At 45.6% G+C, this 12,581-nt stretch overlaps 1 protein-coding gene across 3 annotated transcripts in view; it reads left to right on the plus strand.

The window, feature by feature from the left end:
* Positions 1-8,927, plus strand: part of LOC111841763 (homeobox protein Meis2) — a 59,790-nt gene extending 50,863 nt beyond the window's left edge. For 2 of the 3 annotated variants that reach the window (XM_023807740.2, XM_023807741.2), the window contains exons 10-13: positions 2,066-2,124; positions 4,015-4,125; positions 4,766-4,861; positions 7,342-8,927. In XM_023807740.2, coding sequence (XP_023663508.1) covers positions 2,066-2,124; positions 4,015-4,125; positions 4,766-4,824 — 229 coding nt within the window. In that variant the 3' untranslated portion in view covers positions 4,825-4,861; positions 7,342-8,927. The remainder of the gene's footprint in view (positions 1-2,065; positions 2,125-4,014; positions 4,126-4,765; positions 4,862-7,341) is intronic. The other variant, XM_023807742.2, reaches the window with a different exon arrangement.
* The last annotated feature ends 3,654 nt before the right edge of the window (positions 8,928-12,581 follow it).

Below are 12,581 nucleotides of genomic sequence, written 5' to 3' on the forward strand. Positions count from 1 at the left end.
TGATTACGGGCCTAGTTAGTGAGTTAGCGCCGCATTCCCTAGTGCTTGGATGCCGCTGGATGTAGAGGCAGGGCCCGTGCAGGGGACTCAGACGCTCGGCCCTCGTGCCACTGCTGGCTACTCTGAGGAGGGCCCTGTGCAGGGGGGCGTCAGACGGCCGGTTCTGATGCCCCCACTGGCTGCTCTTTGCAGGGCCCTGTGCAGGGGGGCGTCGGACGGCCGGTCCTGATGCCCCCACTGGCTGCTCTTTGCAGGGCCCTGTGCAGGGGGGCGTCGGACGGCCGGTCCTGATGCCCCCACTGGCTGCTCCTAGCAGGGCCCCAGCGCTTCACACTGTTACTCAACGCAGCCTCTCCTCACTTTATGTGCGCTGTAAAGAACAACAAGCGGCCATAAATCCTGCCGCGTAACTGCTTGGAAAGGCCGTGCACTGACAGGGACTGGGGGGGGGGACCAGCCTGCTTTCTCTCTCTCCCAGTCCCTGGAATAAAGGGAGCTGAAGCAAAAAGCTGCCAGAGAGCTTTAGAGGAGCTAAAGGCTGGACACACACACACACACACACTCACGCATCACCCCGCTTTCCCAGGTACAGAGGGAGTGTGTGTGCGCGTAAAAGGTTCTGAACTCTTTTGTGATCCTACGTGGGCTCTGTACATTGATTGGGCCATGGATGTTTTTTTTTCCTTTCTTCCTCTCCCCCCCTATCTTTAGTAATGTAAATATGCTGATGAATATCCAAAGGAATGAGCCCCCCTCCCTGCCACCCCATAACCTTGCTTTTAATCATGTTTTTGGGGGGTACGGCGTGGAGTTCCCATGCTTAAAGAAACCGGTCAACGTCCCCCCCCCCAATGCCCAAGGGACTGCTCGAGTTATGCTCAAGGGCATGAAGGGGGGGCATGTGGGGGGGGGGGGGGCATGGGGGTTTAGCAGCTGTAAATAATAAAAATGATCTGGCATTGGTAGCTGGGGGAATAACCCCCACCTATGAGAATGTCAGTTGCCTTGAACTGATAAAGCAACACAGTGGGGACAAAAAAACAGTGATGAGCCCCCACTTTGGCTGTTACTATGGCGACTTGTTCGGAGACTGAAACAATGGCTACCCATGCCTGTGAATCTGGGGGGCCAGGTCACCGCCGGGGACACCCAGGTACAGCCGTGCCGCGCTTAATCGCCGGCGGCCGTTTAATCCAGGCCTTTTCCTGTTGTGTCCTCGTGAACATTCGCACGGCCCAGTCGTGTTTTCACTCGCACTCTTCACAAAGCTCTGCAGTTATCTGGGTGCATAGAGCCATGAGTAACATGGAAGGCCTTATGTCACAGCTTTCCCTTTCCTGCCATAAACCTGTTACCCTTCGCTGAACTGGCGCGGGAGGGGGGGGGGCAGTGGGGGCACACTGACAGGAGTCCCAGAATACAGGAATGTAGAGGAAGCTTTCTTTTAGGGTCTTGGGTGCCAGAGTGTGCCACAGATTCCGGAGAAAACACCTCCAGCACCACACCCCTCCACTGTACTATTGTTATTATTGAGAGCTTCTAATGAGTCATAACCTGCAGAGAATAACATGTTTATCTTCTTCCTCCCAGGGGATGCAGGTGGAAAGAGGGAGAGTTAGTAAAAGAGAGAGAGAGAGTGAGAGAGAGAGAGCCAGCCAAGAGGGGGAAAAAGTTGCGGCTCCTTGCAGTCAAGCCCTGACTGAACAAGAGCTGCTGGATTTATTTATGGCTGTGGAATTTCTCCACGGTCACCATAGTTACTGAATGTAATCAACAGCTTTATTAAGCAAGAAGAATAGGTTGTAAAGGACAGTAAAAGCTTTATTGAAAAGAGGAATTGATCACGAGGGACATTAAAATAAGCCACCAATGGCACCCTTTCTTTAAATAATTACCTTTTCCCCCCGGTTTCTGGCATTTCGTTGTTCTGTAACATTCATAACGCAGCCTGCTCTTTGTGTGCGCTGTGCCGTTAAGTGAGTGATGCCATCTGAGGTCATTTATGGATCCCCGGCCGCAGAAGAAAAGGGTGAAAAAATGTAAATTTTCTTTCTCTTTCCTTCAGGTTCATCAACGCGAGAAGAAGGATAGTACAGCCCATGATCGATCAGTCGAACAGAGCAGGTAATCCCCAGCCTCTCATCTCTAAAACCGAACCGCAGCCAAATCTCTCCGCCTCGCCCGCCAAAGGGCGCCGCCTGCGCTAAAGCCGCCCCTCGGCCCCGCTCCAGGATCACAGCACACCGGAGCTATTTGACCCAGATTGGACGCCGTCCAGTGTAGTGACTGGAGCGCCGCATTCTGAGAGATTCCCCACGGGGCAGTAATTGGGCACGGGTGTCAGGATTGTTGACGCACGCACGCGGTCCCGCTGGCGGCGGTGCGAACTCGCAGCCTCCTCCGCCTCAGCGGCTGCCTTAATCTCCCCTCGGCCCGATTGGCCCGATTCTGAGACACGCAGAAGCGCCGCTTTGCGTTTTCATCCAATCCGGTCCAATTACTTTAGGTATTCGGTAGCGATATGCTTGCTAGAAAACAGCCAGTTAGAGAAATTAACGTACAACCGAATGCTACATGAAGTGTTTTATGAAATGTAAAGAAAAGATCACTGGGTTTGAAGTCCATGCTCCACACCTCTGTTTGTGTCTCACTCCACGTTTCTCACTGTATAGTTGCATGTTTCTTTAGTCCTATCTGTTGGTTCCACTATTGCATGCGAGCAGGATGTTGTAAGTAAAGTCTGCGTGTTTGCGTGCGTGTGAAAGAGGTACAATACGAAAAGGGAACAACAGCTGCAAATCACGTACGCGTTTTTGGGATGTGGTTAGTGGAAATCCAGAGCTTCGTCGTCAACGACCGTGTCTGGAACCTTCTGGGAAGTCCTCCACGCAGGTGGACCAAAGGATTTGTGAGAAAATGCCCAGCCGCTAATCGTCCGACTCCGGTGGAGGAGCTGGCCGAGCGATGGGGGGGAGGGGGACTGGGCAAATGAAAGCGAACCAGTGCTGAGAGGAGGAGCGCCGAGAGAAACCGAGAGCGCCGGGGCTCCTGCTACAGTTACGCGGCTGTGATCTGAATGTTTAAAAGCATACTTTAAATTCTCACGAGCTGCAGACCTTCAAAAGGCTGCACAGATACCAGCTTGTCTTAATCTCCTGGGTTTGCAGATTATTCTGGATAATAAACTTTAGTCCTTGGATATGCCATTTATTACCAATGCTGGGCTGCCCCAATTCTGCACCCATCTCATCTAAATTAGTACAGGGCTTCGTAATACTGCATTGCATTGGAATTATGCAAAGTAATGATAGTAGAGCACTCGTGAAGTAATGACTGTCGTCACGGTGAGAAGTTTTGTCACGTTGTTGTAGACGCTTTATTAAGTCTGCCCCTTGTCTACTGATATGCCTTTAAGGAGGTCTTAAATGGTCTTAACCCACTTCTTTGCAGACCAAAAACACACGCTCTTTTAAGCTTAGTGTGAGTTTTATTTCACCGCCAAACAATTCAAGTATTAGTGCTTCTTTAAATAACGGCAGGGCTAATTCTGGATATTCAGCGCAGCCATTCTTACAAAGCATCCCAGAATGCTTTGTGTGCTCTGTGTGGTCACTGAAGGTAATTGGTCAGGTATCCTGTGATGTCATCATGTTGGTTCCTCACCGTGTGCTGCATGTCCATCCTCATCAGCGCCTTTCATTGGTCACTGAAGGGATGCATGCTGTGGCAGGTCTAAAAAAAAAAATTTATACTCAGTGCCGGACTGAATATCTGTAGCATAAGTCCAGCACTTACTAATTTAATGCACACATTGCCTACTTGCATGCGTATATTTGGAGTCGTGTCCCACAGCATGCTTCCCCTCTGCGCAGCATGCTGCTGCATCCTGCGAGTCTGCCGCGTGCCTCTCTCACTGACGGGGGCTGGTCTGGGATCAGGTCGGGACAGGCGCTGACACTCTGGTTGTGTCTTCTCTCCTCTCTCTCCTGGCGTCGGCACTCTGACCACAATCAGGTTTTCTTCTTGATCCTTCAGTGAGCCAGGGAGCGGCCTACAGTCCCGAGGGTCAACCCATGGGCAGCTTCGTGCTGGATGGCCAGCAGCACATGGGGATCCGGCCAGCTGGTAGGTGACCCCCCCCCCCCCACCCACTCCCCCAGCCTGTCAGACTGCCCCCCACCACTGCCCTTCTCCTGCAGTCCGGCTTGTCCTCCTTTCACCCATACAGTACAAAAAAAAGCGTTACATGTAGAAAAGAAGAGATTTATAGAACAGATGGTGTCTGTTTCAATGGCACTAATCCACAAGCCCTTAAGAAGTGGCGATACTTTATTATTCAGATCCTGAATGGCCAGTTTCGCTCCTGTGATATGCAATCGCCGGGCACAGAATGTACATCCTCTGCTTCCTGCTCTGTAAACACACAAGGGCTCCAGAATCAGTACTAACTCCATTCACTGTGTTAGGCCATTTAAAATCTGAAGCTTATTTAAAGCAAAGCTACCTCAAGCTTGCCTCAATTTATACATTGTACGCAAATGTGAAGTTATTGTTCATTCTAATGCACAAAGTGAATTGCCGGTCATTTTGTACAGAAATGCTGTATGACAAATGTGCCTGAATGTTAGGGAAATGCTGTGGACATGGGACCTTTGCTCAGTGGGTGGTTTTGCTACTCTGATTGGTTCACTGGGTGGTTCTACCACTCTGTGATTGGTTAATGCATCCTTGATGTCTGAATGTGTGATATTCTCTCCAACTGTAGGGCCAATGGGAGGAATGGGCATGAATATGGGCATGGATGGGCAATGGCACTACATGTAGGGTGCATCCTGCGAAGCCAACACAAACACAGCAGGAAGTAAGTTCCGCGTCTTATCCCCCCCCCCCCCCCCCCCACAAACTCAAAGCTGCATGGCCTGTTAAAGATACACCTTAGTCTAATGACATAGCAAATATGGGTGGAGCCCTTGTGTGGCTCTGAGAGAGGATTCCTCATGGCTGCTCTGCCCCGCCCACCAATGCAGGGTCCATGCAAATGTTGGACACTTAGGGGAAAATAACATCTCGCAGCTGCCGGTGGGTAGGGGGAATTATTCAGGCTCCAGCGGAGCATCGCCGAGGGGGGGTGGGAGGCGCCCATTCGGCCACCATCAATCTGTCGGGGGGGGCTTTCACAAGGACGCGGGTACGGCGGCCATATCCACCAATCGGCAGCTCAACGGCGGATGCATGCATACACTCACTTGCAGGGACGTTGCCACTGTCGCTGCGGGGCGGGGGTCGTTAACCAGGGGGCCGCGCATAAAAACTGGATCATCCTGGGCTCTCCGCCGTTAACAGCCTCAGCCCGGTGGTAGGCCAGGAGGGGGCGACGTCACGCACACACACACACACACACACACACACACACACACACAGGCTGCTGACATTTCAGAAATGAAGATGTATCGCCTCCCAGAGGCACTGGGGCATACCGGCTTTTATTTAACACCTAGAAGCCGCTGCTCAATGAGACACAATATAAAAACACTTACCTTGATTAACAGAAGCCTTTATATGTAAATGGCAGGCGGGGGCTCCGTGGGGTCAGACGGCCGGCCCCGGGTACGAGCCCCAGCCTCCTCTCTCCTCCCAGCTTCGGATAAATGGAGACGGAGGCGCGGGGAGCAATGTTCCCGAAAACAGCCGCACAGAGACAACATTTGCCCAGCTCGGATAATTCTTAATATAGGCCATATAATTTCAAGACGATTTAATTACAACATATTTTATGCTTCATGACCAATTACATTAATGGCTGAATACATAGGAGAGCAATCCTTTGCTGATTTGATTGTGCAGCCGCACAATATGGCGAGCTTGATACTTCATTACCGCCCGGCGAGCCGGCCGCCGTACCGCAGTCCGGGTTATCGCCCGTCCCCAAGTTTATCGCCCCTGTCCGCCAAGGGGCCGCCTTCAGCAGGCCAGGCCGCCTTGCGGCGCTACAAACATCTGCTGGGTCTTTTACCGGCAGCCGACCCCGGGTTAAACAGAGGTGAGCGCGTCCCCCCCCCGTCCCCCCCGTACACACACATCGGATCAATTTACTTTTTTATGACCGCAGTAGTGGGATTTTAAGACGGCGCTTTGCGTTGTGAATGAACTTAAGTGTAAAGTGAATATTGTGAGCAGAGTTGGGGGGGGGGGGGGCAGCTTCTCTCAGAACACGATAAAGGCCATTAATCTCGGCCCTCACGGCCGTCTTTGTTTATGCCTGTGCAATTCCTTAATTGCGGTGTAAGGTAGAAGTGTGTACCTACTGAGCATGCCTGGTTACCTCTGAGAGACCTCGCCATGCCCCCCCCCCCCCCAAGCTGAGCTAATCCCCAGGAGAGTCATATTGCAGGGCCTGCAGTCCAGACCCCTAACCCTCCTCACAGCCCAGGCCTCATCTTTCTGTAGGACTCTCTCTCTCTCTCTCTCTTCCCAAGCTCCATCACTCCTCAGCCTCCATACTCTGTTGGAGTAACACTCCCACCTTCCCAACGCCTCTAGAAAGGCCTGTCCGATAGACGTTTACATTGGCTGTACTGAGGAGGCCATCGTATTTCCCACCAGTGCCTATTTCTGGAACTTTCCGGACCTCTCATCTATACCAAATGAGGTCATAACGCTGCAATAAAAAAATTGGTTCTGTATTAGTCTTCTACTGTGATAGCTCGTCGGAGCAGGGTAGAGCGGTGGTGATGGTGAGGAACTCATGGGATATATCACAGTTTTGCCGGATAGCTGGAACACAGGGCTCCCTGTGGGCCGAGACTGTATGTGAAAGCGCCCCCTGCTGGTGCTCAACTTCTCTCCGTGCAGCGTGCTAAAATCACCAGGAGCTCAACAGGCTAAGCATTAGCAAGCGAGCGTCCTTTCGTCAGGCATGAAACACATGAAGTCTCTTTCCTGATCTGATGGAGGTGCCACGAATCTCAGTGCTGCTGTCTGCACTGGCATGCCGCTCTCGCCTGCTTATTATCCGTCTCTTTGTTTTTACCTGCATAACTGTTTTACCTGAAACACTGTTTTTTGCCTTTCTATAATTTAGAAATATATATATATATATATATATAAATGTATTTTATCATTTATTAACATTGTTATGTTAAAAGTTACAAATTGCAAATTATATCACCGATTTTGTTTTAACAATTAATCGATTATGTACAATGAAACATAATACAGACGGTATAGGTGGTGCAATAAACGATGCCTTTCTTAAAGGTACAGCTGCATGGCTCATTCCGGTCACATGACCATCCACGTAACACGTCAGTGTGTAAAATCTGCGCACTCTGTGTGTTGCAGGTTCACGAGGCCTGTCAGGGGCACCCTTTACCTCAGAGTGGTCCTGTGGGTATGGACGAGGCACTGCCGAAATACACCCCTCCCCTGTTATGATACAGAAGTAACCCCCCCCCCATCTGATCCAGCCCCAGCCCCGTCCCCACCCAATAATGCCCACCACCAGGAGGACCCCGCCTACACCACACCTGCACAGAGCCTGTCTTCATTCCCGTCAACCCCTGGCACCGAATGGCGTTCCCACATCAAGAAGAAAAGAACAACAACGAAGAAAAAAAAAAAACAATAAAAAGTTAATCATAATTGGACATAGGGAATCTAGAGAAACTGTGATGATTTTTGTCACGTTCTTTTTTTTGTTCCTGTTTTTAACAGCAACAGAGGACCAATCAGACTTTGTTAAATTTTGGGCTTTTGCAAAAAAAAAGATGATCTTACATCTTCTGTTACAGACGCAAAGGCGCATCCACGCTACACACGTGCACACACAAACGCATGCACGGACACACACGCGTACGCACACCGTTTCTCAAGTGACACCATAATTTTTACAGCAATCACTTCGGAGTATGTATTTAAACGAACGTAATACGATGAAAAAAAAACTTCAAAGGCTCCAAGAGTTATAACTACTGTAGTGTAAAATAGAGAATCAGAGTTTAAACTTGTGCATTTTTTTCCTTGGATCGCTCAACTCATTTCCTGCGCTAGTTTTAGAATAAGAGTCCATCCCCATTTTCCACACTGTATGTTCATCCCTGAAGAGAGACTGTCTTTGTGCAGCTAAATGGACAGAACCCCCAGCATGACTTTGGCTGCCCAGAACAAAGTGAGTAGGAGACCCGGACCTGGATCTGAGGGAACATCTGGATGCGGCTGCCATGTAAGCCCCCATGCCCCCCCGAAAACCATCTGAAAGCGGTTCGCCAGCCTCTCCTCCTCCGACGAACATTGCTCTGTTGGTAAAACTGTCGTTCTGACTTTCCCAAGCACTGGATCGACTTGGTTTCACCGATATTATTTTTTATTATTTTTACACTTTTCGTCATATTTCATTGCCCGTTATTTTTTACATCCGGGACTCTGGTTGATAGAGCCTGATCACGGGAAGCTCGACGGTGGAATAGCAGCAACGCGCGATAGTTGTTGCCTCTGGATCCGCACAGACGACGCTGAGCGGTGCTGGATTCTTTGGCATGGAGGAAACTATTGATTGCTGATGCACCAAAGACCTAAAAGGAAAAAAAAGGACTTAAATTATGAACTCGACGCTAAGGGATGAGCAGAGAGAGCATTGTAATAAACTTCGTACAGAGCTCAGTCTATTCATTGTTTCTTGTTAGATATTCTATGTGTTTTACCTCAATTGAAAAAAAGAATGTTTTTGCTAGTTTCAGATCTGCTGTGACATTGATATTGTATGTCTATGAATCCTTCCTTTTTCAGCACGTGTTCCTCACTAGAAAAGAAAAAAAAGCTGTCTCCCGTAAGCTTTGTCAAATATGACATTCATACTTGTATGAGGACTGTGACGTTATGTTTAAAGATGTTGAGTCACAAATGCTGTAATAAATAATTCATTTTTGATATTTGTTAGATGTTTGTCTGTTTAAGTATTGATTACAAATTTTGCTTTCTCCCTATATGACTGTTCCATGCGATGGTGGAAGATTATTATTATTATTATTATTATTATTATTATTATTATTATTATTATTATTATTGGATTGCTGTGTTCATGTATATATTTATTTATTACCCAAGTGTAAAAGGTTGATTATAAATTTTTAAAGGAACAGCAACGATTTTTTTTACACGTGTATTTAGTTTAACCTGAGTAGCAATTTTTGCCCACAGTGTAGTAAATCTTAAGAGTAGTGTGCCTCTGTGTGTCTCTGTTTTTTATGTATATTTGTAACTGTCAGGTAGGATGACAGGTGGTGCGCACTTGTTCCGCCCCTCCCATGCCTTTGTTCTTAATACGTAGGACCATCGCGTTATAGGCAAAGTACAAACACTGCGCACAATAGGTAACGGGCGGCGCGAGAGCAAAATGCGCGCATTTAATAATTAATGACAGCGGTGCATTCAGCAGCGCAGCAAACAACCATGCAGCCAAATGCAGCATTTTGGGTTCGTACGTTCTAACTGTTGAGATTTATAATTTGACTAGTGTGTGTGCGAGTGTGTTTTTGCTGAGGCATTACCATAACACCGAAAATGGTGTGAGGAAGAATACAAGGACAATAAGGCTAGAATATTCACAGGCAATAACTTACCATGATATACACCAGAATTTAAGCAAATAATATGTATTGATAATTGTATGTGTCATACGCAAGAATATTTTAAGGTGAAAAGACACAGACGTAAAGATGGAGTGTTGCTGCCGTTCCGGTTTATTTTTTCTACAGAGTCTGTGTTTTGAGGGGAAAAAAAGATTTTAAACAAAAGACTAGCGCAGCGCTCACTATAGCCTAATCACTTTCAGACTGAACGCTGTTATGATCAAATGCCTGCACTCCTCGAATTCTAACGCTCCACAGTGACACCTGCTGGTGAAGACTTACTTGCGCTGTGGTTTCCCATAACGCATTAGATTGCATTTTGGCCGTGTTTGCCCGCGGCCCTGGAAGTCTAAATCCAAAACTCTTCCCATTTTTCTTTCACTTTTCTCCAAGGCCCCGGGCAATATTTATTATTATTTATTTTTATTTGTTTATTTTATTATTAGTGTTCGAGTGCTTATATGAATATTTCATTAGATTTATGATATGTACTCTTTCATTTCCATTCAATTCAAATGCCATTCTGTAACGAAATGTATGTTTCGCTTGACAACGAATTATTATGAGTATAATTACTCATAATAATAAAGTATTTTACACTATGGATATTGTTTTCCAAGTGAAAACTGGTAATAAGAAAATATTCAGCGGAGTTGTTCGTTCCCATCAATTTAAAAGAAAAATAAGTGTTGTACGAATTCTTACAATATATTGTGGAAGATTTCTCGTAATATTTTAGCGAAGTGGTATGTAATACTTGGTTTAATTCTGTATGCACGACACAAATTACTACTGTTCCAGTACAACAGCGTAAATTTCGTCGCTACTTTATTACGGCATTTTACAAGTGAGTAATACGTTTGGAATTATGTAAACCTTATTGATGAATACACGAGTGTTCAAAAATATCCACCCGGAATCCCTTATAGAAAATAACGAAATGCATACAAAATACTATTCTTTGCAGTTATTATATAGTACTGAGGAGTTCTGTGTGTTGAATTACGGGGGGGGGGGGGGGATCGCCACGCTCGCTAGGCGTAGAGTGTTTGATAACCAACTTCCACTTATTTAAACAATTATTATTATTATTATTATTATTTTTATTATTATTATTATCACGAAACCCGAAATTTCAGCAATATATTTCAAAAAATGTTTTCTATAAAATAAGCTGAAACTTATTAATATGAAATATATTAAAATCTGCTGATTTCAGTTAGGAATATGGATTTTGTTCGTCGATTTTTTTTTTGTTATAAATATAAAAATGTGTGTGTATGTGTGTGTGTATTTCTGCATATTTAAACACCTTTCACCGTTAGTTTTGTTTACATAAAATGTAGAGATGCCCCGTCTTTATGTGGAAATCCTTCGTTGAACGGATGATGCTGTGCTTTGAATTATAGCGTAGAGGGAAATTGATTTTTATTTATTTATTTATTTATCTGTTTTCCCCGTAGAGAAAGGCGGGAGATTGCCTTTGCCGCTTCTCTTTTCCGATGCGGTCTGACAGGAATGATGGATGAAGCCGGCGAGCTAAACAGCTCCACCCCTCTCACCCTCTCTCTGTCAAAGATACTTTGGGTCCAGCTGCAGGAACAGAGAATGGAATGCACTACGGAACACACGTTGCTTTCTAAATCTTTTCAGTAGGGTCTATTTTTTAAAAGAAAAAAAACGCGATGTTCACTTTACATTGGCAAACAAGTCCATATCAGACGCTTTGTCAAATGTGTTGCAAAAAGGCAACGTGTTAATTAATCTGTTTTGGAAACCTTCTCTCCTGAAAAATAATAAAAATATAATAAATTATCAAGGAAAACGTGGTACAGAAGCAAAAAATAAGTGAAATGAATGGAAAGGAGCTGGGCGCTCACGTGTGTGTGTGTGTGTGTGCGTGTGTGTGTGCATGTGCGTAAGTATATATGTGTGTGTGTGTGTGTGTGTTGCGGGAGTATTAGTTGACCGCTATCTGGAAAATATATATTTTTTTAATCTTAATAGTGTTTTCTTTATTAATTCTTTCTTTTTAAACAATCCCCTATTAGTCTAGCTATAAGGTGTTTCTATGACTACTCTGTGTATGGGAAAGGCTCCAAAGCACGGAACCGAGAAAGAAAAGGCCACATTTTGGTGATCATTTATCAATGTCAGCCACATAACGAGTCCACCGTAGTCTCCTATTGATGAGTATAATTACATTAGCGCAGAGTGAGTGATCAATAAAGGAGCGGGAAAATCTTTTATTACACAAACCAGAAAAAGCTTCTACATGCCTGCTTTAAAAAAGAAAAACAGATACGTTTTAAAACGATAGAGTGGAAAACGGCATATATATCTGTCTATAGCGAATGATTTTCAACATCCAAACATGTATTCAGCAGAATTACATGTGTTTGATTGGTGGGTTATTTTGTTGTGGAATATATTCTTGATATATTCTATTAAGGTCCTATTCGAGAATATTGCGGCTTTGAATTTATAATTTATGTCTCAAAATAGATGCTATCGAAAACAGATTTACCAGTTCTAACTAACAGTTCTCTAACAGCCTGATTTAAATTAAAATTGTGTAAATTGGCTTAGAAATATTTAATACAATAAAATAATAATAATAATAGGCCAAATTCAAAATAAAATAACATGTCAGCATTTGGAAAATGGACAATATGTTTCAAGAACACGATTCAGAAGTAGCCGTATAGCTTTAAGCGTGTCGCGGCCGCTCGCGGCAAATTAGTTAGCAAAGATAACCATCCCGTCTTTGGTCAGCAAAGAAGCCGAATTATTCTTTAAGCGCTGGATGAGCGGCGTTTGACCACGCGGTAGCCTATGTATAAGCGCCTTTATATGTCAACAGCTTATTTCCCGCAGATATGTTACTAACTCTGTCTCTTAATTCCCTATAGTACTCGATGCCAGAACGTATTTATGTTTGGTGATATGACTGAG

This window comes from Paramormyrops kingsleyae, chromosome 19 (assembly GCF_048594095.1).
Source record: "Paramormyrops kingsleyae isolate MSU_618 chromosome 19, PKINGS_0.4, whole genome shotgun sequence".
In the NCBI taxonomy this organism is placed as follows: domain Eukaryota; kingdom Metazoa; phylum Chordata; class Actinopteri; order Osteoglossiformes; family Mormyridae; genus Paramormyrops; species Paramormyrops kingsleyae.